Here is a 25,813-nt window from a genome sequence, read left to right as displayed (position 1 = left end):
AAGGACTTCTAACAACTAGAAAACCAAAGGTGAGGGAGTTTTGATTTCTTTCTCATTCTTTAAAGATTTATCACTGAACTACAACAGTTGCTGGTTCATAGTTCTATGAAAAGAATGTGTGAATGATATGATCCTACTTTGCTATTTCATATTTAACTTCAAACATCAAACAATAGCTCAATTCACTTTTGGATTATCAACATGATCATGCGTTCAAGTAGCCTGTTTACAAATCCATACGCAATTGAAGTCCTAATGACTAAAAAACAAGAGCTAGTAGAAGGCATAAATGACCCAGACCATCTTCTGAATTGGTTGATAGACAATGGTATTTTTACCCCAGAAAAAAAGATGGTCATGAGTTTCTACAGGACACGAACAGAAAAGAATTCTCGAGTTTTAGACACGTTAATTTCTCAAGGTGAACGAGCCTGCAGGCTCTTTTTTTATCCATGTCTAAAGCAAGTGGAGCCAAAACTTTACAGCAAGATGAGAAAATATGTCAGTGAAGTAAACGCAAGCATCAGAGATACTAGAAGACAATTGGTAGGATATTTACTTGAAAAAGACAAGGTTTGGTTTGAAAATAGCAGTGAAAAACACCAGGAAAAAAAAGACAGTCTGACAAGAAAAAAGCAAGAAAGGGCTATTAAGAAGAAAGAAAAAGAAACTCAACTTTCAAGAGCAGCAAAACCTAGAAAAGATCATTCTGATATTGGCATCTTTGATGCAGTTGCTAAAGGCTATCTTTCCAAGTTAGAGAAAACACTGAAAGATAATGATATTAATGCACTAAACTCTTCAAGTGAAACACTTCTGCATGTTGCAGCCGCTAATGGACATCTAGCCATAATGGAATATTTGATCAGCAAAGGTGCAAAGATAGATGTGAAGGACAAGAAAGGAAGAACACCACTGCACAGGGCAGCTGAGAAAGGCCATGATGATGCAGTGAAAGTGCTCCTCCGATGCAGGAGGAGCCAACTATGTATCCAAACTATGTACAGTTTGGATACAGAAGGCAAGACACCACTTCATTTGGCTGCACAGAATAACCACAGTCACATATTGAAGATGCTCCTGAAAGAAGAGGCAAGAAGCTACAGGAACCAGCACAACTTTTTGCACATGGCAGCTCTTAAAGATGAGAGCAGTCTGGCAAAAATGCTTTTAAAGGCTGGCGCCTCCGTTGATGGAAAGGATGAAAGAGGACAGACTGCTCTCAGTTATGCTGTTTCTCAGGGGTCTGAAAATACTGCAAAAGTACTGCTAGAAGCCGGAGCCAGTGTTGATTCCAACATGGCCAAAAGAGCCTTCAACAGCAACCACTCATCTATCTTCAAAACACTACTAGAATATTCTAAAGATTTGTCATCAGACATAATGGAGTCAGCTCTTTTTAGAGCTGTGCAGAAAAATCTGCATGGTATTGTAGCAGCTTTAATTGACAGAGGTACAGATATAAACGCCTACAATGAAGTACAGTACACTCCTTTACTCTTGGCATGTAAAACAGGCAAAGCTGAATCAGCAGAAGTTCTAATAGAAAAGGGAGCAAACTTTGGAATAAAGACTCCTGCTTCAGACACTGCTTTGCACTTGGCAGTTCAAGCTGGGGCTGCTTCCATCGCAAATCTGCTTCTACACAAAGGGATGAAAGTTAACCTTATGAACCAAGCTGATGAAACCCCACTCCACGTTGCTGCACTTCATAATAAAGGAGCATTAGTTGGCCTTTTAGTTAATGCTGGAGCCAAAATTAATGCTGTCACTAAAGAGTTTGTTACTCCCCTGCATATTGCAACTCAAAGAGGTAACACTGAGGTTGCCCAACAGCTGCTGCTCCACAAAGCCAATGTTAACGTTAAGGATAAGCAGTCAAAATCCCCTTTACATTTTGCTGCTGAAAGGGGAGACAAAGCAATGGTAGAGATGCTTCTGAATGCCAATGCTGACCCCAATACACAAGACAAGGAGAAAAAGACTCCCCTGCACACTGCAGTTGTGAGAGGACATCTCAGTATCGTGAAGGTTCTGTTAGCGAAAAAAGGAAGATTTGGAGCTAAGGACATGGATGGATGTACTCCGATGCACTATGCAGCCATCAAAGGAAACACAGAGATTGTAAAAATTCTTCTGACATCAGGGAAAAATAAAAATATTGATGATAGAAACATTTGGAGAAAGACCACACTGCATATTGCAGCAGAATATGGACACAGCGACTTGATAAATCTATTACTGAGTTACGGGGCAGCCATTAATGCTTTAGACAGCAGTAAGGATACTCCACTGCATTGTGCATGCAAGGCTGGTCATTTTAATGCTGCAAATTCCCTCATAAACTGGTCACAAGGAGAAAAAGCAAATTTATTAGCTGCTAATAGTCTCAAAAAGACCCCATTGCAAGTCGCAGAATTTAGTAAAACAGAAAATCAGGCTCGAATTGTAACACTTCTGAAAAAGAAAATGTTAATAACAAAATGAAGATGTAAAGCAAAAACTTCTAAATTTGAATGCAGAATTCTCTTTTAATATAATTTGGATAGTTCTGTTGCCCAGAATCATTAAGAATTTTGTTAGGGCAGGCAGAATTAAGTCAGCAATCAAAGGTGGCCATGGAAAAAAAGGGTTTTAAAGACACTGTTAAACTTCTAAGCATTGATTAGCCTTTTGCTTCTCTTACAAATCTCATACTTGGAACCTATTTAAAAATCACCTGTCTTAAACACATTGTGTATGACCTCCTATAGTATAAATTACAACTTTTTTAAAAAAAAGATAGAAAATAACCTTTCATATATCTGTGAATATTAGTCTGTATGGATAGCTTAGCTAAGCATTGCCTGGTAAAATCACGTTTTTTTAAAAGCCATCTATTATGAATAAGGAGACATCTGTATCCTCAAGGAAATAGAGCATAGAGATGTTAGAGTAGATAACACAGGTTTTGTTTAGCTTAGGCAGACCTAACTGCAGATCGCTGCCAAAAGAGATTGATCTGCCCTCCCTTTCAGTCCAGTCACGCATGCCTGCTCCAGGCTGTGTGAGCTGATCCAACTTATTCCACAGCTAAAACTGAACATGTGGAGCAGCAGGGTAGCAAACAGCTGAACAGCACTGGTAATGTAATATTAGCTTGGGTTATGCCAATTACAGTATTGCTCTGATCTAACTGGAGATCAGAAGGCATCTCCCTGCAAAGTTACTAGTGTTGGGTTGCTAGACTCATTCCCCATGCTAATAAATCCTATTAAGAGGCTTGGCATAAACCAATCAGAGAAGTAGTATGTGCCCAAAACTTTGCTAACACAATGATGCTGTTTTCAGGACACTATTATGTGCTACACTGACATTCAGTACTGGACTGGACCCTCTATATTATACCCTATGACATGGCATTGGCAGATCCCAAGTCTGTAACAATTTTTTTCTTTCTATCTTTCATCACACCATATGTCTAGATTTTGCATTTTTAAGTTGCGATAATGAAAACAATCATATTTGCCATTTATTAATATCATTTTCAAATCAATTCCAGCACATAGATGAAATGTTCAGAATAAAAAGGTTGCAACAGAATTTATTGGTTCAAAATATTTGTATTGTCATCTCTTAAAACAGAATCACTTTCTTGAGTCGGCAGAAGGTTCTCTGTGGTCGTTTTCTATATACTGTTAATCAACCCTCACGGTTCTTCACACTTCCCTTCAGCAGATGATTAGAAGCCAAATTACCATGAAGGGCCAAATACCTCTTGCAAATCAAAACACAGATTTAAGAACATATGGGAATAGAACTGTGATTTTTACAGCCACGTTACAACACTTCAACTTGACCTGCGCAACACCCTGCTGCTGTCAGCTTCTAGATGGATCACGGAATCATGGTATTTCCAGAGTTGGAAGGGACCTCTAGAGATCATCTAGTCCAACTCCCCTGCTAAAGCAGGATTGCCCAGAGCACATGACTCAGGACTGCATCCAGGCGGGTCTTGAAAATCTCCAGAGAAGGGGACTCCACAACCTCCCTGGGCAGCCTGTGCCAGTGCCCTGTCACCCTCACCGTAAAGAAGTGTTTCCTTGTGTTTGAATAGAATTTCTTATGTTCCAACTTGTGCCCGTGTCCTCTCATCAGTGATTTCTCACTGGGAACCACGGAAAAGAGTATAGCTCCACCCTCCTTCAACCCACCCTTTAGATACTTATAAGCAATAATAAGGATGAAAATACACGACTGCATGCTCGGCAGTAGACAGAGAGAGGGTAGCAAAACCGACACCTGCAGCACGATGCACCGAAATAGCATCCTTCTTCAGCCTCGCAGCGCACTTCAGCGGGCCCGGCTTTCCCCCGGCCGGCTGCAACACCTCCGTTAACCCAGCGTGCTTCACCAGCCAACAGCGAGGAAAGGCCGATCGCCCGCCGGGTTTCCCTCCACCCCGAGGCGCGGCCTCCCCCTCGGAGCACACTCCCAACCCCTCAGCGAGCGGGGCGGCCCGGAGGAGCAGCAGCCGCCCCCGGGGCGTGCGGCCTGGGCGGGCTCCAGCCTCCGCGGGCCGCTCCTTCCCCCTCACGCCGGCGCTTTCCCCTCAGCCCCCCGCGCTCTCCCGTCCCTGCCTGACATTCAGCCCTTTCCCCCTTCGCCTGTACTCTGGAAGTCTCCCCTCAGCTCCCGACTCGCCCTCAGCCGCCCCCTGCACGCCCCGCCTACCCCAGCGCCATCTCTCCGCCTCCGCCCCGGCTTCTCCTCAGGGCGCAGCTTCACTCAGGGCTGCTGCGCACGCGCGCCGCGCCACGCCGGCGAACTGGGCATGCGCGCCGCGGCGCTCCCGCCTTGCTCTCGCGAGATCGGCAGGGCCGGTGTCATGGCGGCGGAGGAGCTGGAGGTAGACATCGAAGGGGACCCGGCGGCAGCGCCCGGAGAGGCGGTGGCGGCGGGGTGAGTGAGGGTTGGCAGTCCTGCCGCTCCGGAAAACGGGTCCCTTCTCTCCCGTGTCGGTGTGAGGAGGCGGCGAGGAGGAGGGCGGCCCCGGAGCCCCGCGCGGCGCCGCCCCCCCGCGCAGCCGCTTGCTGAGGGGGTGCACTGTCAGGGCCGCCCTCGCCCGGGGTCCCGGCCGCTGCCGGTGCTTCCCACCGCCTCAAGGGAGACACCTTGGAGACTCATGTGGGGCCCGGGAGCGGGGGAAGCGCCAATACTGAGCATCGCATTCTTTCCAGTATCTGAAGGGCGCCTACAAGAAGGCTGGAGAGGGACTTTTTACGAGGGCATGTAGTGACAGGACGAGGGGGAATGGCTTCAAACTGGAAGAGAGCACATTTAAATTAGATATTAGGACGAAATCTTTCACTATGAAGGTGGTAAGGCACTGGAACAGGTTGTCCAGAGAAGTTGCAGAAGCCCCATCCCTGGAGGTGTTCAAGGCCAGGCTGGACGGGGCTTTGAGCAACCTGGGCTGGTGGGAGGTGTCCCTGCCCATGGCATGGGCGTGGAACTGGATGGTCTTCAAGGTCCCTTCCAACCCAAACCATTCTATGATCATCAGGCAGGCCGGTGAGAATGGGCCTCAGAAATCACTGGAGTGAGGTGAATGCAGAACCGCTGTCAGCGGATCCAACAGTATGTGAAGTAGGGTGCTGAGGCTGCTGGGAGACTCCTTTAAAATATAGGGGCGGAAGGTACTGTGTTGCATAACTGGTAGTGAACTTACGGAGGCAGATGGGTTCAGAAAACTGAACATAGGGAGGGTCAGAAAACTGATTGAACAAATTCACGGGTAAGGGATCTGTAAACAGATGCTGAAGTGAATGGGAAGCAATCCTAACACGACAAATCTAGCAGCTGCAGATGTTGGGAGAGTGTGAGAGGATTGTGTCAGACACAGTGGCCGGAGTCGCATACTGTCCTGGAGTAGCATCTGCTGTTGCTACTGTTAGAGACAGAATACTGGGCAAAGGCAACTATTGATCTGATCTGTTTCTTGATATGCTGCAAAACAAGCAGGAATTATATTGGTTTTTGGCTGTACAGGAGGGTTTATCCTTACCTTTAAAGAGATGTTTGAACTGCTGGCACAAAGCAGTTAAGAATAGTAGCTGAATTTAATTATAGTAGCATAGCAAGGGATGTAGGGGTTATTAGTCTTTACTAAAGTCTGAGCATTCCGTAAGCAAAGTAAAAAATACATTAATTGCTAAGGAGATTTTATGCTGCATTAAAATAGAAGAAAGTTGATCAATGATGTTAATCAGTGACAGCTTTCTAGAAGTAATAAGTAGTTATTTACAGAAAAGATCAAGCATAATCTGGATGAAGTCCGTAAGAGACTGTATGATAGGATGGACCCTGTATGATAGGATCCTATTAAACCTTGTGTGAGTATGAGCTTTCCTCAGGGAGAAAACAGATTTTTCTTTGTAAGGTTTTTTTTTTGTACCTTGTTGAGGGAAAGATGTAGAAATGTTAAGTGGAGATAATACAACGCAATGACACTTTGAATATTAAAAATATAATTTTTAAATTGTCCATAAAATTCTGGCTTCTTTCATTTGTGTATATTTTACATGGTCCCTCCTGCTTTCAGTCTTTCTGGCTGAGAGTTTTTACTGTTCAGGGTTTCACTGGTATCTCATGCAGTCTGTAATGAGATAGGTGAGGAGTTGCTACTGAAATTACTAAAAAAGATGACTTTACTGAGGGGGATTTATGCTAAGTCTAATGGAATATTATAAGAGAGTACCATTATATAATAGTCTGCAATACATGATTTTAATTTTAGTATCTAATTCTGTCATCCTCAAAGTTTGTTATTTAATATGCATTATTTTCACTCTGACAGCATTCATTTTTGTCTGAATATGTTTGCATTGTTTTGAATATTGGAATCTTTTTCAGAGATCATGAAAACACAGCTTCCGGCTTGCTGCAGGATCACTATCTTGATTCATCTTGGAGAACTGATAACAGTCTTGTAAGTATTTTTTAAATGAATGGTACTTCTAGCAAGGTTATCAGAACTTCTGTTTTCTCCATTCTCTTCTCTCCATGTACGTGCTCTTTTAGTTTTTTAATCAGTGCTTTTTGCTTACTTTAGAAGCTGTTACATATTGATTCTTGATACTCAAGTAACGGTGTGACAGAATTAAAATATTAAAACATATTTGTATTGTTTGCAGCCATGGACATTGGACAGCAGCATTAGTGAAGAAAACAGGGCTGTCATTGAGAAAATGTTGCTGGAAGAAGAGTATCCTTTTCCTGATTTGCTTGTATGTTTTTCTGTAGAACAATAGAAATCTTGCTGTTTCCAAAGGAACTAGACAATTTTTTTCTTGTTAAGGTGACCGGAGCAGTGTCATTTTGTAGGCAGATTGCAGAAGTTAGGGAGGCCCCTGAATTAATTATCTAGCTACCTGCAGCTTCCTCTGGTGCTTCTGATTGTTCAGGAAATGACTCTAAAGCTTGTCAGATTAAAGCTGACGCTGGCACCAAAAATAGCAATGTCTGTCCCCACTTCAGTTGCTTATTCGTTGTGCTGATGCAGCCATTTGTGTGGTTCCGTAGTGAACCTGATCAAACAGCTGACCTGGCTGAAAATAGATAGTTCTTTTTGCTGAATTGTTCTTCACTTGGACTGGTTTACTGTCTGATTTTGTCTGGCTCCATTCATGCTTCTGGCAGCATGCAAAACGAAAATGGGAAGGAACAGCTGCTGCTTTTTCTTTTTCTTGCCTTTTTTTTTTTTTTTAAGCAGTGTTGTCATAAATAGTCTTACCATTAGTAGTGTTTCCGTCATAAGTTGACTTCAGCAAACTAGGTAGGTTATATCAATAGTAATCACAGGCTTATTTATTTTCATGTTCTCTTTCTAATTGGGTATAGTACTATACAATGGTAGAGGAACAAGAAAATAAAGCAATTGAAGTTTTTCTAATGGAATATATTATTTGGGCATAATCTGAAAATAGATAAGGTATCAGTACAATGAAAATTATTTTCATATGGTTTTAAAGTCAAAAAAGAAAAATGCTGTTGTAGAAACAGGATACTTTTGCTGCAAATGAAGTGAGCATGGGGGTTCAGAACTCAAATGTCACTTCCTTATGCATTAAACTAGTAGGATTGTGTGAAATAGTGCGTATTTCAGTTTTGAAAGCAGTGCAGTACTTGCTTCTACAGCTCAATAATTATGAACCAGTGTAATTTATATGATTATTAGAATTCTCACATGTACAAACGTGTACTCTGATGCTTCCAAAACTTACTTAGTAACTATTTCAGATATTATTTATCTAATAAATCACTTTCTGAAAAAATATGGCTCAATCAAAAGGAAGCGGAGAAAAGATCTATGAAAAGGTAAGCTGTGTTCTGGGAAAAATTCTCAGTTAGATAAGAAGAAATGAAAAGTCCTTCCAAAATAAGGTTATTTGCTGAGATGTGCAACAGCCTCACAATTATTAATTTTTATTTTCACTTTGTTTTTTATTTGCAGCCCACATAAGAAAACTGGAAAAGTCATGTACGTACATTTTAATGATTGAGTTGCATTTTTAAGTGTGGCATCTGATTTTCGTCAAGTTTCCGGATGCTATTTTTAAAAAAAATGTTACTGTTCTTTTGTTTCTCTTGTTTGACTGTACAAAATTATTTAAGAGACCTTTAAACGCAAAGAAATATTGTTGTGTGTAATAGTAGGCCTATAGTAAACTGGTTTGTTTTTTGTAGCACAGTGGTCCTTATGAAAAAAAAAACTTCTTAATCCTAGTTGGCTTTCCTGCCTGAACTTTCCTATTTGCTGCTTCTATGTATTTCCGTGCCGTTAGTTACTGATGAATGTTGTGTTGCCTTGGACGTTCCTTTGTGATGGAGAAGCTGATGTGATTCTCGATATTTTATTTATCTGCTGCATTAATGTTTAAAACAAGTCCTTTGAGTTTTACAGAAGATGGGGAGTAGTCCTGCTGTCAGAACTTGGCCTTCATTTACTGGGATTTGAGAATATATATTGTTAAGAAAGCACTAACTTCTGTTTCCGATCTCCCTAGGGTGCGATCTCCTACAAAATCAGCTAGCAGCTCATTAAAGTGGACATCAGAAGAAAAAGAACTGTTTGAACAAGGACTGGTAAGTTTGTTTATATATGTAATATTTTGAATAGAAGTCATTAGTTTATCTTAACTAACAAAATAATAATCAATATCAAAAAGCACGTTATATTTATCTGCTTCTGCTTTTGTACTTCTAATGTGTTTAAAAATAATTGCCGTCTACTAAGAGGGTAATGATAAATCAGATTTATATTAATGAATCTCCCAAAATGGCTTCGTTTACCAGATTTTGTTCATGTCAGGCTGATTACAATTTGACATCGCAAAAGATTTCAAATATACAGCTTGATGAATTGTACAATTATAACGCTGGAGTTAACTACAGGAAGTATAGTGTGTGCTTAAGGCAAATCAGCTAATAAAGTGAAATCTTTTAACTAGTATTGTAAGGTCTTTAGAGATTATATAGTTGTACAGTGCTAAATATAATAGGGTTTCCTTCAGCAAGTACACATTCATTTCAGTAGGATTCCTTGGGTTAGTAGGCAGCATAATTTACAGTGTGCCTGAGTTGGCTGAAGAAGATCCTCTGGTTAAGAAAAATAGCAATAAATTACTGTTGGATGCAATTTTCTTCTTGGGAGAATATGAATAGCAGGGTTCTTTACCATAGTTTTGCTGTACTGTTTGTGTATTTGTAATGAATAATTGAGTTTTTAAGCTCCTTTGGTACATGAAATGCAATGTCTGGAACGTTAGAGTTTGAGTAACTGAAATGTGCTTTGTTGTACTAGGTGAAATTTGGCCGTCGGTGGACGAAAATTGCCAAATTGATTGGAAGTCGTACCGTTCTACAAGTAAAGAGCTATGCTCGGCAGTATTTTAAGAACAAGGTAAACAGAGTATCTCTGTAGTTAGAAAAAAGGCTGTTTGACAGGTATGCAGTTGTACGCGTAGCTTGATGATAATTTGTCTTTTCAGGGTACTGCTGTTAAAGTATGTATTCTGTTTATTCCCATATTCAGAAAAGCGGAATATGCTTATTTTCAGATTTAAATATGAAGTCAGACCTGATTTCAAATTTCTAAAATGACTTCAGTATTTTTATTGCTGGTATAACTAAACAATAAATGTAGTATAATTGGAGTCTCTTATACTGTTGGTTGTTAGTCTGAAAATACTTTATTTTCACCATGCAGCTGTTTCAGCTGTGTGTTGTCTTTTTAGCATTAGCCTCATTTGAGACTTTGGGGGCATTTAAGAAGAAATTACCACTGTCTTTTGGGGTTTTTTTGAACAGAAATGCATACTAATTTACACTTGGGCTAGAAGTATACCTGTAATGCTGTGTAAAAGTCAATTGCAATAGAGTAAAATGTATTAAAAGGGTAAGATGAGGAAAAAACACTTCAGAATGTCTGCTGTTCAAGTAAAATAATTCTGACTGTTTGAGAGGTAGAGGGGATTGGGGGTTTTTCCCCTCCTAAAAGTATTTTATATTTTTCTAAGGCAAAAAATGGTGATTCTGAAAAAGAAGAGCAAAGTCAGTGCGGCAGCAGTCTTCCTGTTGAAGATGGGATAAGGGTAGAAGCTTGGTCGTCTGGAAGCTTGAGAGGCCGTGCAGACCCCAATCTGAACGCAGTGAAAATTGAAAAGCTGTCAGACGATGAAGAAGTAGACATAACTGATGACATGGATGAACTACTTTCTCCTACCTTCCAGCAAGAAACTGGAAAATCTGAATTATCTGTTACATCAAAAAGTCCAGTTGAAGAAACGAAAGGAACGGAACATGTTCTTTCATCTGTTGGACACAGTTCTGCAATTTCTTTGCCTAAAGAAGATCCTCAACATGCCAAGCAAGATACAGTGGATGCGTTAGTATTTCCAGGTGTTGCAGCAACGTGTTCTCAGCACCTGAATGGTGATAAATCTGTGAACTTAGATTACCAGCAATACAATAATTTTATTGAGAAAGCTGAACAAGGCAGCCTAGTAACATCTCATGGTACTAGACAAGTAACTGATCAGGAGCTTAATGAGGAACAGAGAGACCTGCCTGATAATGGATTGCTCTTTCGTTCTCCCTGCCAAGTGGATGAAGATCATCAGGAAGAAGCGGAGGAGCTTAAGCCACCCGATCAAGAAGTGGAGGTTGACCGAAGCATCATTCTGGAAGAAGAAAAGCAAGCTATTCCTGAATTTTTTGAAGGGCGCCAGGCCAAAACACCAGAGCGTTATTTGAAAATTAGGAATTATATTTTGGATCAATGGTAAGATACGTTAATGTCATTTACTGAAATAAGCTATTAAGATGACTCACAGCCTGCTTTTTTGTACTTAAAGCACTACTTAGTACCAACAGCTTACTTCTGAAAAGAGTAAAATTAGTTTTATGGTAGCATTATAAAGATTGCCAGTGAACAGCACTAATTATTAATGGTTCTGTTGTGTCTTCCCAGTCCTTCTTCTGGCATTCTGGAAGCTAAGCAATAAAAATACTTTGAGGCATTATGAAAATGAGTGTCTTATATCAGAAAAAGCTGCATTCATTTTGTTTATGTTCTTTTCTTCCAATTTTTGTCATCCTATATGTAAGAATGCATATATGGTTTTAATAAATGGTTCCTCAAAATAACTGATGAAATTAATTCCATAATGAGGTCTGTAGCATTGTAGTACTGCCTTCACAGAAGGGCAGCTAGAAGTAGTAGTCTATGCTAGAGCAAATAATGTTAACCGAAAAAAAAAATACTTCAAATTAAGAATCAACTGGGAGTAGTGCTTGCGCACTTGGATATTTTATATTCCATCTCCAAAGAATCAGTTTAAGGAACCTTAGTGATTTGTGGTAGGAGGCTCAACATAAGTTTGTTCTGTTAACAGCTTTGGTTTGCATGCTTGCTGTGTTTGTTAGCTTGCTTTTAAGTAGAAAGAATTGCTGAGTATAACTGTTCTCATTCAGTTGCCTTATGTACTGACGGTTTATTCTAGTTGCAAAGAAACTTTAAAATTCCATACTAGAGAAGCGTTGAAATGAAATGATTCAGTATCAGTTTAAAAGCTAGTAATAAGTGCACAGAGAGAGGAAAAAAGGCTTATTTATTACCCCATGGAAACCTATGATTACGTGAGCTATTTAGACTAATCTAATGCAGACATTCTTATATCAGTTTAACAGTATCATAGCACTTTTGAGTAATTCATTGCTTCTGGGCACCAGTTGTGTTGAAGAATTTGTTTTAATGCCTGGAACATAAGATTCCATCTGCATTAGTATGAATGTGTCTGAATAACCCTAAAATAAATTGTATGTGTTTTGTGAAGTTTGTATTTTTGCTGTGATTGCCCTGTACAGTGGTGTGTAGTGTGTACATCATGGAGGAGAAAAACACACTTCAGTGGCTCATCTTAAGCTCAGTCACGCAATTCTTTCTTCCCGCATGATTTGTTTTACTGTTTGACAATGTACTGTACTTTATTTTAGGGAGAGATGTAAACCCAAATACCTGAATAAGACTTCAGTACGTCCAGGCCTTAAGAACTGCGGTGATGTTAACTGCATTGGACGGATCCACACATACTTGGAATTAATAGGAGCAATTAACTTTGGCTGTGGTAAAGATATTTTTATTGGAATCAATTCAGAACTTAAATTCTGTCAGCTTTTTTTATTACAATGAATATTTTCAGGTAAACATTAAGGTTAGTAGATGTGTCTTTAAAAGAAAGGTCGTAAGTTCACTTCATTGAAGGGTGGATGACTCCACTTAATTGGAATCAAGCATCCATGTGGATAATCTTCAAACTCCTCTGTACTTTTAATATCTTGAATAGTAATTGTTGTTACATTTCTGTAGAAGAGAATCTTTGTTTGGACTGTGGTACAGTCACATTCCTGCCTCTATGGCTGTAGCCTATTTTGGTATTAATGTTGAAGGACTGCTTAATGTTAGGGTGTACTGCTCCCCCAGAATGACACACGTTAATCCTTGCTAGGAAGGACCTTCTGAGCAGATTGTCTCTCATGACCTTTGAAAATCTGGAGGCACTTGTAACCTTCTTATAGGATTAAGAATTTTTTGTTTTACAGAAGACCTTTTCTTTTTTTCCTCACTCCCCCTTATGTTTACTGCACACCAACTGCTGGAGTGGTTTTTTTGTTCTGTGCTTCTCTGCGTGCCCAGGGTTGGATTATTTTTTTTTCCCCTGATACCTGCTGTATCTGAATTTCTGCCCTCCTTCCGCATAAAACAGAATTCAATTTATTGTATCTTTTTCCATACTGATTTATAACTTTCCTAAGTGAAAAACAATGCCTTCATCCTCAGGGCTAGTTTTTACAAGATTCAAATGTTAAAATTAGGTGACATGTTAAAAGTATAGATACACTTATTTGTTACTGTTGGTTTAGTCTCTCTGGATTGCTTTTGGTCCAGAGCTGGGTGACAGTCACTTAGGAGAGGAGGAATGGCCTGCAAATACACTTTGTCTGAAATAAATTAACAAGAAGGAGGGAAGTTTTCCTGTCTTAAAAATGCTGTGATAGTGGGAGAGGGCTATATAATCAGTCAGTGATATGACCATCAAGAGATGCATTTTCACTGTGAGGATTTTTTTGTTTGTTTTTTTTTTTTTTATTTACGGCATTTGTCATTACCATTTACCTATGTCATTCTTGGCTCTGTACCAGAAATTAGTGGCTTCATACTTTACTGAAGTACAGTGTATCTCTCTTCTGTATCCTGTAGAACAGGCTGTCTATAACCGACCCCAACCAGCTGATAAAACACGATCCAAAGAAGGCAAAGACACAGTGGAAGCGTACCAGCTGGCTCAGCGCTTGCAGTCCATGGTACAGTTTGGTGAGGGAGGTGGGGGCAGCAAAAAATGTTCGGCATGGAGCAGGTCTTTTCAATCTTCGTTTTCAAGCCAGGGGATCTCAGGAAATTTCTCCTGTTCAATTTGCGGTTTCATTAGAACGCTCTGTAATTTGAGTGTCAGTCTAAGTACAAGTTCTGCTGTCTGACAGGTGTCTGCCCTGACTGCTGCTGTCTTACGTATATGATTTCTGTACAGGTACTTAACTCCAGTTGTGTTTCAGTCTTTTCCCTGCAGTTCCGACCCCTTCCTCCCCACCCCTCCCTAATTTATTAGCCTGAATTAGCCAGAAAATAGCAGAGTGTGTTGGTAGTGTGTGATTAAGTTGCTTGCATTTTAACTGTTAAGTACGCTAGGTGTATGATAGGACTTACTGAGAGCCTTATGCACACAATTGTAGTAACTCATTTATTACTATGTGAATTACCAAGACTCGTCAGATTTAATTTCCATAGTCACGTTTAATGTAGCATTTTTAAAGTACTTCAAAGCAAAATAAATCAGTTGATGAGAGGAAAACTAAATCAATCCCACTAAAAAAAAAAAAAAAAACAAATTGAAATATAAAGAACTGTAGGATACACTAGATATAAATGTACTGGTTTTATAGCTTTTAGTTTTGTCTGAGCTATAATTCAGAGCTGGATAATAACGCACTGTTGCTGTCACAGACGTTGTTGATCCATGGAGCATCAACCAGGTGTGACGCTTTACAGCCTTAAAAATGGAAAACTTCACTGCTGATATTTCATGACAGATTTTGAACTGCTTAATTCTACAGAACCCCGGGGTGTTCTTTCTTTCCTGGAAATATGTCACAGTGTTAGTAATATTCATGTGGCAGTAACCTTTTGGACGATGTTCTTATGGCTGATTAAATTAAGTAAATGCAGTTTTTTCAGGAGTATGATCCTTGACTCGTGTTGATTTGCTTGCTGCAGCGTACAAGAAGACGGCGAGTGCGAGACCCTTGGGGAAACTGGTGTGATGCAAAGGATTTGGAAGGACAGACATTTGAGGTAACCCTTCTGTGTTTTAAACTTTTCCTTCCAGAATTATTTCTTGCTAATTGCTAGCAGGTGGTGTTGCATCAAATATACAAGAGAAACAATTGTGTAATAGGTGCTTAACCTCTCTTTGTAGAAGCAATAATTTGAAAATAATGTAGCAGCTGTTACATCTTGATGCTGCTGATAAATACAACTGTACTTTGGTGTTTACAAAGGTGTTGTGAGTGTGTATGGCCCTACACTGTTTTATGCCTATAAAGCTCTTTGCCTTGTCTTGTTGGAGAATATCGTGAGCCTTTGTTTTCAGTTAACTGCCTTCCTAAAGCTAACAGTAGGTGATAGGAGAATATGACTGAAATTTATTTTTTTTTTCAGTCCTATATGGTGTCTTTGTGCTTATAATGCAGGTGATATGAGTTCCTAATATTAATTCTGCTACTAGTTATATCCCCAGAAATACTGTGGTTTATGAAGTGCTTAGAAAAATTCATACCAGTTTCAAATATTTTATAGAAGATTTGGAAAGAAAATATCCACTTGCCCATTCCTACAATTTCAAATTATACAAAAAGCGAAGAGCTGTAAACATTCTATTTTTCTTGTATAGAAACCCATTTATATTTGCAATCTTCGGTAATAAGTATCTGCAACGATAACTTCCATAATGTTATAACACCATACCTATTTTTGAGTAACCTTTTAATAATTCTAACACTTTCTGCAAAATACATATTTGGATGGAAATAAAATCTGAAAACACTCATCCCTAAAGAGGGGTTGTGATAAATTCTGGCCACGGATTGTAATAGCAGATTTTCTTTTTGGTTATCACGCTTGCTTTTATGCATGGTTTGCGATACAGGCTGGGATTTTACAGAATTTGATTGACTTGGGGAACGTAAGAATTCTGTCATCAGTTGGTTTGTGGATGAGATCTCTGATCGTCATTACTTTCATGCTGCTTGGTTCTGCTATGGCTGTTGCCCTTTCTCTTGAGTAGTCCTGTAACACACACAAATGGATGGCATACCAAGAGGACGCTGATGTCAGGAATTTATTCTGGGCTGGTTTTGCAATCACTACTGAAATTCCACTTCAGACATTTAAGACAGATTTCATTTGTTTCAATTGTTTTAGCATCTGTCTGCTGAAGAATTGGCAAGAAGAAGAGAGGAAGAAAAACTGAAACCTGCAAAATCTTCTAAAGGTTCAAGACAAATAAAAAGGTATTCTTTGATGTACATCATGTTCAAACATTGATCTTCTAGAAATGAAACAAATATCTTGGGTAGTGTCAGGCTGGAATGCTGCAAATCATTAATATGTATTAAGGTCTGAAATACCACGTATGCATTTCAAATGTTTCCTATTGAAATTCACAAGTGTGGGTAGTGAAGTTTCTATATTCAGAAGTCATCCTAGTGTGGGATGAGAAAATCCAGTAAAGAAAACAAGGTTATTCCTCATCTGCCAAAGAGACAGTAGGAAACTTGAAAAGTTTCCTGACTGTCCTACATCTTTAGAGAAATTTTCTTTCGTTTTATAGTTCCTTTGATCCCTTTCAGCTGATACCCTGCTGTTTATTCACTGAAGAAAAACAGGTATGTACCTATGAGAGAATAATCAAGAATGCTTTGTTACTTAACGTTACTTTTCTTATACTCACTATTATGTTTATCATTTCAGGAACCTTTTCGGGTGAAAGTGTCTTCTGAAGCACTTCTAATAATGGATTTGGTGAGGACTAAATTTTCTCTTTCAAAAAGCTGTGATGTGTATGTAGTGTTATTTTTTTATTAATGGGCAACATCAGAAGATTGTGAAATACAGTACATCTTTCCATCCAGACCTGGAAGTGAGACTCTAGTATTAAATAAACTCCCTAAAGAGGAATTTTTTTTATATCGTGCTTAGTTTTTCTAAAGGTAAATGTTGTACACTAGTAAGAGCATTACCACTTACTACTCTCTGTCATACGCTAAATGTGATTTGCTTAAAGCTACTATCTAAAATAGCCTGCTATTTTGCAGTCATGTGGGTTCATTTTCTACTAGTCTGGGAATTGATTTTGTGTTTATAAAGCAACATGTGGTTTTCCAATAACAACAGATTGCACCAAAATTGGTGCAGTTGTTCAGCACTGCACAGGCTTCAGTTTTTGAAGCTGGCATTGCTTCATGTGTGGACGTGTTACACAAATGCACTGTATACGTGCATGTATATAATAAGCAAATGTAATCTTTTCTGTTTGCTTTGGACTCAAACACTGGGTGTTTGGGAACCTTTGGCTGTGCTAAGTTTTCCTTCTAAATGTCATTGAGAAGTTACTGACTGGTAGCTGTGAAGCCAATGTATTCTGTCATGTGCAGATCAAAACTAGGAGAAATTATACAACTTGAACTTTAATAATTGTTTAATATCGTTTCAGCACTCTCATGTGTCTATGGCAGAAGTAATAGGGCTGCTAGGTGGAAGATACTCGGAAGCTGATAAAATCGTAGAAGTAAGTGTTTATCTTTTTACATTTTCTCTAAAATATCAAAGCTGTTCATATATAATTTGAATAGATGTAAATGTTACTTCTGAAGGGCAACTACTTTAATATATTAAAGCTGAAGCTATTTACTGTAGTGTTGAAATGCTAGAGTTACGCTTATGTTCAAGCAATGGCCTGTCAACTCTATCACGAGGAAGATCTGGTGTATCGCACTTAAAATTCTTTAAATGTTATTTAACTGATGGAAACATTTTTCACAGGTTTGCGCAGCAGAGCCGTGCAATAGTCTCAGTACGGGGCTGCAGTGCGAGATGGATCCAGTGTCTCAAACACAGGCCTCGGAGACGCTGGCTGCCAGAGGGTACAGTGTTATTGGGTGGTACCATTCTCACCCGGCCTTTGACCCCAACCCCTCAATACGAGACATTGACACTCAAGCTAAATACCAGGTACTTGCTGATCTGTACATTAAAAATGAATGAATAGGATAAAAACCCAACAACCCCGAAGCCTCCCCGGTATTTACCATGTTAATATCCATTATTGCTCTAATGCATCTTAAAATCACTTCATTCATAAATTGACATAAATTCTATTTTTTTTAATTTCAGAATGCTGTGCTGAAAAAGGTTGTATTTCTTGTGTGGGTTTTTTTTGTGTTTTTTTTGGTTTTTTAGAGTTATTTCTCCAGGGGTGGTGCCATGTTCATTGGAATGATTATAAGTCCTTACAACCGAAACAACCCTCTTCCATATTCTCAGATTACTTGTCTAGTAATTAGCGACGAGATCAGTTCTGATGGTTCTTACCGTAAGTACCGACATTTTATCCATTGTCTTAATTTTTCTTTTCCTTTTGGATACTAAGGCGAAAAATGTTGGCTATTGTTGAACTTGCAAAATAGGTATTTATATATTTATGTTAGTAACTTGTGCTGTACAAAACCAGGAATTTCACTTAAAGAGTAATCCTGCAAGTAGTCCATGCTGGCGTGATGAGAATATGTAGGTATAAAGAAGAATGATTTTCTGGATTACTGTTTCCTACAATCCATGAAAGAAATTAGAGGGTTGGGATAAGGGTCGCTGTTATTTACATGCAGTATCCATATGAATAGCGGATAAACTGCTTCATATATATTACTTATGCTTTGCTGCATTACAAAATTCTGAACACATCCTCTGATGAGACAGAAGTGTAGTAGCAAAGAATTGGCTGCTATAGTGGCCAAAAATCCTTATTTGAGGAACTTGGTATTCAGAAGGTCAAAGGATCAAACTTGCCAGCTGTCCAGGAAAAGATGAGATAGGAAAGATGAAATGGTGTGCTGGCACGAATCCCAACCCAAGAGAAAAAATTCTTGATTAAAAGTGTCATTGGCATTTCAGGAAAACGGGGTGTTTTCCTTTCTTGAATAGTTAAGAAGATAACCTATAAAATTCATGGTATTTCAAGTGATGATCAGATCTTCCAGATCTGCTCATTCCCTGACATTAATTTGAGGAAAATTCCCATGATAAGAGTATATACCCTCTTCTCTCTCCTCCTGCCTGACCCTGTTTAAGTCCCGATTTTTGCATCCAAACACCAAGGTTTCCGATTTTCTTGGCAAGGCGTTAGCAGAGGCCATGTGAGCCAACAGTTCCCCCTCTGTTTTTTCCTGTGGAAGTAAGCAAGGGAGACCATCTGCCTGGAGACTGGCTTCGTAGTCCCGGGGGAAGTGAAGTGGTGGCCACATCTGTGCAGTAATTCCTGTTTACCATACTGATAGTACCGTAATTTTAGCCTCATTTCCCATTGTCGTGTGGAGTTAGTACTTAGAAACTTTAGCTGCCCTTAGAAATAGACGGGTTTTTTGGTCACATACATTTTCTATCCGAGAGGACTTTGCATTTATGTTTATCTCCTGAAATCAGCTTTTTACAAAATGGTATCTCCTCTCACTCTTTGGAAAAGTTACACCGTGGCAGCAGCCATGTTTTAATGACTTCCTGAAATTTACAGTCTCTTTCCTTCTCCCTGGTTTTTGGTAACTGAATGGTGTTCTGCAAGTAATTTTCTGGTGTTCCTGTAGAATACTTTCTAAGTTACTCTTCCCCCACCTGCAATAAACTCAAAGAATTTCTTCCTTTAGGAATAAAATTCCTCTTAATTCTAGAACAGTAGTCAGCCACTTCATCAGCCAGTTCATACATGAAAAACAAATCTTTTTTAATAACCATGTAATAACTTAAGAACCACATAGATCTTAGAGAGACTACAACAGTGTAAGTGGTACTAGGTTAGAAAAACTCAATTTATTTCACCATTTTTCTGTTATGTTGTAGATTTCTGTGTGCTTCCTGATGGTACGAGAATTGGCGAGGGCAGGGAGGAGAACAGATTTGTTCCCTACTCCCACCAAAATTAAATTTGGAATCCATAATACGTCATACTTTTAGTTTAACTTCCTTAGTGTTGGCGAGTAACAGGACTGCAAGCTGCTGCAGTCAGTAAGAAATTATGAACAGTTCTGGGAAAGGAAGGGATTGCACCTAAAACTGAAAAGGAAAAAAAAAGTTGAGGGTCCTAGAAAGCCCAAATAATCATGTTCAATTGGTTACAGGCCTGCCCTACAAATTCGAAGTACAGCAGATGATGGAGGAACCTCAGTGGGAATTAATATTTGAAAAAACAAGATGGATAATTGAAAAATACAGATTCTGCCACAGGTATATGTCTACTTATATTATAAAGAATCGCCAGCATAGAATTTTTGCATTTTTATTGTTGATGTTCCAATAAAAACGTGTCTGCTCTCTACAGCACTGCTATTATTTTTCTTTCAACAGCAGTGTCCCCATGGATAAAATTTTTCATAGAGATTCTGACCTGACTTGTTTGCAGAAAGTAAGTTTTCTTCTTTTCACTTTTAGCTTTTTTAATTTTAAATGTTTTTTTCAAAATACAAATCTGTTTTGTATCATCAGAAGTCACCTGAAGCTACATTTTTACAAATTAGAGATGTAAACTAATCACAATAAATGACTTCTATAGCGCAGCTTATTAACTTGCAAACAACAAGCTTCTTGAAAAGAACAATGTTCATTTGAGAGAGTCGGGGACAAGGGTTACATGCAGGTACCAAGTTTCAACCTCAGTTTGGGGAAGAAAGAATGTCAGATTAATAATGACTCCTCTCAGCATGTCGTACGCTTGCAGTGTCGAGAACTGCATGCGTTTCGAGAGAAGATTTGGACTTTGCAGTCTTTTGTTCAGTCAGTAAAGTAGTGCCATGCCGTGTTTGTCATGCATAAGGGGGAACTTTAATTTCCCAGTCAGTGTAGTCATTGCTGTGAAGTTCTAAATAACTTCAGCCATAACATTAATTGCCCAAACAAGACAGCAAATCTGCCCAAAGCAAAAGACATAATCATCATGTATGTGTTTTCTGTTTACCCACATCTGTTTTTTTTTTTCCTCTCAACAGCTTAAATCTAAAATTGTTGGTAAAATACTCTTGACTTTAGCTATCATGTAATTGGTTTTAAATCACCTGTGTGTTCCTGTGTGACTGTTCCTTTCTAAAATGTATATTGTACAGTTGAACACCTTCTGTAGCGTTAATCCTAAATAAATAAATAAAAGCCCCTTTGGAATACTCAACAGCTAGAAGAGGAAAAAAATAAACTCAGGAAAAATGACAATTTTTAAAAAATCTCCTTTTCTTTTGACTAGTTGTTGGAGTGCATGAGGAAGACTTTGGGCAAGGTAACAAACTGCTTCATTGCTGAAGAGTTCTTGACTCAGATAGAAAACTTATTCCTTTCCACGTACAAGAGTGAGAAAAAGAGTAACGCCGAAGAAAATGAGAATGAATGTTCAAATGAATTGTCAATGTGATGGCTTTAACAAAACAAAATTACAGAATTTTGATTTTATTTTTTAATTTTCTTACCCCCATCCCCATTTTGTCAACTCTTTCAGAATTATTATCCATTTTAATAGTAACTGTTACAGAATCCAGTGTCATCTAATTGTTACGGTTCAAACATACTTTGGAAAACTCCTAATGCGTGTGAGCTGACGAGACGAGGAATGCTTTATACTAACATTTTTGTAAAAAAACAAGTGCCGTAGTGTGAATTGATTGACCAACAGTCTGCCATTTGGGAAGAAGGACAACCTGTCAAGAATACTGTGCTTCAGTTTTCAAGGAGAGTTTGTCCTCTCTCAAGTCTTTCTGTTTGGAAATTTTCTCGTATTTTTTACCTACAGGTACCCAGCTAACTCTGGATTAATTTGTTCCTTAATGCTATAGAGATTGTAAGTTTGAATGAATTCATAAAAGAGAAACTTAACTGAAATGAAAATTTTGTAGCTCACTGATTTCAAACTTTCCTGGTATCCAGTCTGAAGTTTTATTCACTTGTAGTTTAATACATCATCTGATTATTTTTTGATTTTTTTTTTTTTTTTTTTTTTCCTATTGATCCCTATGGTCAAGTAGCTTTCTGGCATGTTCTTTGCCTTCTTGCTTCTATAATGGGGAGAAAAAGCTGGCAAGTTTTCATGACTTTTCAGTAGTGGTTGTGCTTGTTTCCAGTGGAAATGATAACTCCTGTCTTATTACAGGTTGCAGTCTTTCTGATCTTCCATTCTACAGGGAGATATTATGTTGTTCTGCCAGATCGATGGGATTTGTCCCCTTCTAATTGTCACTGTTTCCTGTGGAAACAAGAGCTCTCGATTGACGGCAGCCTTAGGCAACAAGCAGAAAAGCATTTGTCCTTTTAAAGAAAAAAAAAAAAAACACCAACTTTTATATTCAGTCTTCTCTATAATGTGCAGTTCAATAAGAAAACATACTGGTTTGTATCAGTTCTTTGGTTATCATTTCATACAAGTATATATTCAGATAAATTAGTCATAAACAGATCGGTCTGGACTGAGAAGTTTCTTGATTGCAACTTGGAAATGTTTCATGAGCTGTATCACTGTGAATCTTTACATACATTTTGCTTTCTAAATCATGAGGAAACTTGACTTGTATACAGTTATTACGCAGATGTATCTTGGGCAGAGTTTCTCAGAGAGGTCTAAAATATATTTGAAAACCTGAAGCAAGCAAGACCTTGAGTTTATATCTAGAGGGGTGACAATGGACCCAATTCTTATTTAAAAAAAATATATATATGTATGTATATATCTAGCTCTACATAACATAAATGGAATTTTAAGATTTTATATGTTTACATTTTTAACTTCAGCTTTTCCTTTGTATGAAGAGTTCGAAAAGCTTTAAAATTGTAGAGTTGCATCCCAAGGAGGGAACTCCTTTACAGGAAGCGAGCATTACTTTTTTGTCATGCCTCATAAAATGTTAGTCTCTTTCTGTTACCAAGTGGAAGGCGCAGAACCCGATGAGATGAAAGAGTGAGCCCTTGAATCTGCCTTGGGACAATCGCTGAGTATCCGGAGCTGTGGACTTAAAAGTATTGGTGAAATGTTCTGTGCTCTCTTCTATGTTCAGATCTACTGGTGCGCGACTTTAGACCCCACTGCTGTATGTAACTGACAACTTGGTGTACCCATCCGTGTAAGGCGTGGCGACTCAGGCTGCATATATTCTAAAATGTCATCTTTGGGACTTCCTAATTAAAACTATTGCATGGCTTTCTCTGTTTCTAGTTTCAACCACACTCTTGGGGAGAAAGCATTCCTTCACTACTTAGTTGCGGAGTGGGGTGCAGCGTAAGGTATTCTTTTGCAGTTTTGCATAGGCTACTCTCTAGAAAAATCACACAGGATAAATGTGTGTGCTAAAAGCTGTAAGCAGTTCTGATTTGTAGGAAGAGAATTTTAAACCTCTTGCCTAACAGCAATATGAGTAGATAATGTTCTCTGTCCACACATGGTCTGTTTCCAGCCATTTAAGGATGGATGTCAGTATTACCCAAGTAGTGGTAACGATGTGCTGGCTGCTCCTCTCTTTAATGATTAAAATGAGTTACAGTAATACAGTTGTATTAATTGGATTTAACAGTGATGTCACATAAGAAGAGTTTAGACTACAACAAACTTTTGAGGCACTGTCTCGTGAGAAGGGACAATGGTGCAGCATTGAGCCTTTGATACGCACACAGACTCCAGGTTTTCCAAGAGTTCATCAGCAGGGGGAGAGGGGGAATACAACTGCTGGTACCATCGTAATCCAGTAGTAGCATGTCACAGTGGATGTGAATTGGAAATACCATGTTTGTGATGCTAAGTAATGATTTTGTTGGCAGGAGCCTTGGTAAGAAAATAACTAATCTACTTTTATCACACAGTCAAAATAAATTATGAAATAATACAAGTTTGGAAGTTGCATGCTTCTAAGGAGATAAAAATCTATTTTACTAATACTACCAAGTTCTGCTACCAAACACATATAAGGCATTAAATATTTTTATTGGGAAGCTTATTGGTTGTTTTTTTGTTTTTTTGTTTTTTTTTTCCATACAGCAATTCCTTTCGTGCCAGCCTTGTTCTGGTGTACCTGTTGTGGACTGACACATTATTTCTTTATGTGACAACAGCTGTTCTGCCTTGCCAAGTTGTTGCTCAGGAGATGGGAAGGTTGAGTAGCAAGTAGAATGATGCGATTAAACTGGAAGAGTCAACAGTTTAAAAACCAAACAAACAAAAAAAACCTTCCAAACCCCTAAGATGTAGCTTTAGCAAATATCATTTAGGGGTAGTTGTTGGCTGAGTCAAGTTTTGCTGTCCTAGTTATCAGCAGTGCCTCTTCACAGGGAGAGATATGCCTTGTGTTCCAGGGGAGGGGAGAGGAATGCCCCCTTTTTTTTTTTTTTTTTTAAATAAGTAACTTTCCAAGAACAAATCAGTTGAGGAAAACAAACAAACAAAACCTGAAAACAAACAAACAACACCCCAAACCAAACAAAACCCCAACAAAAAAAAGTTAGCACTGCTGCCATTGATATTAGGTACTTTTTTTTTCTTTTGCTTGCTGCTTTGATATTCCTGCCTGATGCTATACAGGAGACCACTAATAAAGACTGTAGATGCAGTACCTTGAAAGGCACGTTCCGTAATTGTAATAGCTTCTTGTCTCTTGAGCATCACATCTGGGGTTTCCTCCAAGTCAGTAACAAGAACCCGGTGATTCAGCTGAGTTTAATGCCACCAGAGGGAGCTTTGTCACAGCTGATGTAACAAAGTGTTTGAGCTACCCGCAAAACAGCTTCTGGTGCACGGAAACTTCTGGGTAGCGATTACATTTGATGGGGTGTAGCCGTATACCTTGGTATAGATTTGTTTCTTTCATTTGTTCTTACAAACCCTCTGCTTTATTCTCCTTCAGAAAATTATCCAGTCTGTCCTGGTTTGAGGTAAAACAGGACCAATTTTGGTCAGTAACTTCGCTTCTTAGCTGGGCCTCTTCTAACAACTGAAATTAACTGCATATTGTGCAGTCAGCGTTCACTCTCTCAGAGTGATCAGACCCATGTTCATAGCTGATGCCCGGGCATGGCATGCACAGAGGCTCACGCTTATACTTATTGCTCTAACCCCCACGGCCAACCAACTTTGTTGTTTGCCCCGTTGGAGGGTGGGAAGCGGAAAAGCATAGTGGGGTCCCACCTGCAGGGAGGAGCGGACAGGACAGGTGACCCCAAACTGACTAACGGGGTATTCCATCCCATCTGCCTCATGCTCAGTATAAAAGCTGAGGGATCAAAAGGTCACGGGCTCTTCCTTCAATGGCCGACGTCTGAGGAGGACTCTGCTTGTCTGCCTGTGATCCCCATCCTGAATCCAGATCCGGAATCCAGTTCCCGTCCATCACTGAGTCCAGCCTGGGACTGCCCCAGTGCCAGCCAGTGACGTGATTGTCATCTCGGGAGCTTGATACAGTTTCGCATATATTTCATTATTTTTATTTTATTATTAATATTTCATTAAAGTCGTTTAGTTTCTTCTAAACTCATAAGTCTTTTTCCTCCTCTGCCTCTCTCTTTGTAGAGGGGTAGAGGGGAGCATCTGTCGGTCCCGTCTGGGGTCCCTCGGGTCCCTGGTGGTAGATTTGGCCTAAACAGTCGCACTTGTGGCAGGGATTCCAGGATGGCAGGCGGGGATTTTCCACACAGTTTTCAGAGTCCTGCCTGTAGGATCGCTAAAGTAATGGAATGGGTTGGTTTTTGTAGGCAACTCCAGTCAATTCTGAAGGTGATCATCAGATTCAAACAACTCTATTCGTTACCCAAAATTGATTGAAGGGTGTCAGTTCTAGCCCTGCTTCTGCCAGCAGCAGGAGCCAGCTGAACTCTTCCCTGCTGTACCAGCAGAGGATTGGGGCTTCTGGGGGCGACGGAGCTGTGAGGCCGTGG

General features: G+C 39.3%; 2 protein-coding genes and 1 long non-coding RNA gene across 3 annotated transcripts in view; 2 read left to right on the top strand and 1 right to left on the bottom strand.

Moving 5' to 3' along the window:
- Positions 1-4,766, bottom strand: part of LOC309672669 — a 41,757-nt gene extending 36,991 nt beyond the window's left edge. Inside the window, exon 1 of the long non-coding RNA XR_014269249.1 lies at positions 4,714-4,766. This is a non-coding gene — a long non-coding RNA (uncharacterized lncRNA). The remainder of the gene's footprint in view (positions 1-4,713) is intronic.
- On the top strand, positions 208-2,487 carry LOC309672254 (CARD- and ANK-domain containing inflammasome adapter protein-like; the record flags this gene model as incomplete). Its single annotated transcript, XM_082483711.1, has 1 exon — positions 208-2,487. The coding sequence occupies one exon, from the start codon at positions 208-210 to the stop codon at positions 2,485-2,487; it is 2,280 nt and encodes a 759-aa protein (XP_082339837.1).
- A 101-nt stretch (positions 4,767-4,867) lies between the features above and the next one.
- Positions 4,868-23,097, top strand: MYSM1 (Myb like, SWIRM and MPN domains 1; the record flags this gene model as incomplete). Its single annotated transcript, XM_082483606.1, has 20 exons — positions 4,868-4,941; positions 6,895-6,970; positions 7,176-7,246; positions 8,281-8,358; positions 8,495-8,521; positions 9,048-9,126; positions 9,845-9,943; positions 10,560-11,323; positions 12,538-12,668; positions 13,802-13,905; positions 14,873-14,950; positions 16,079-16,167; positions 16,488-16,542; positions 16,628-16,678; positions 17,370-17,444; positions 17,699-17,887; positions 18,116-18,248; positions 20,044-20,149; positions 20,270-20,327; positions 21,156-23,097. 20 exons carry the CDS (start codon positions 4,868-4,870, stop codon positions 21,318-21,320), a joined length of 2,502 nt encoding a protein of 833 aa, XP_082339732.1. The 3' UTR covers positions 21,321-23,097.
- Between the last annotated feature and the right edge of the window lie 2,716 nt (positions 23,098-25,813).

This window comes from Vanellus vanellus, assembly GCF_965231255.1.
Source record: "Vanellus vanellus genome assembly, chromosome: 5".
Taxonomy (NCBI): domain Eukaryota; kingdom Metazoa; phylum Chordata; class Aves; order Charadriiformes; family Charadriidae; genus Vanellus; species Vanellus vanellus.
The sequence above is the reverse complement of the archived record's forward strand: the minus strand, read 5'-3'. Positions and strand labels throughout refer to the sequence as shown.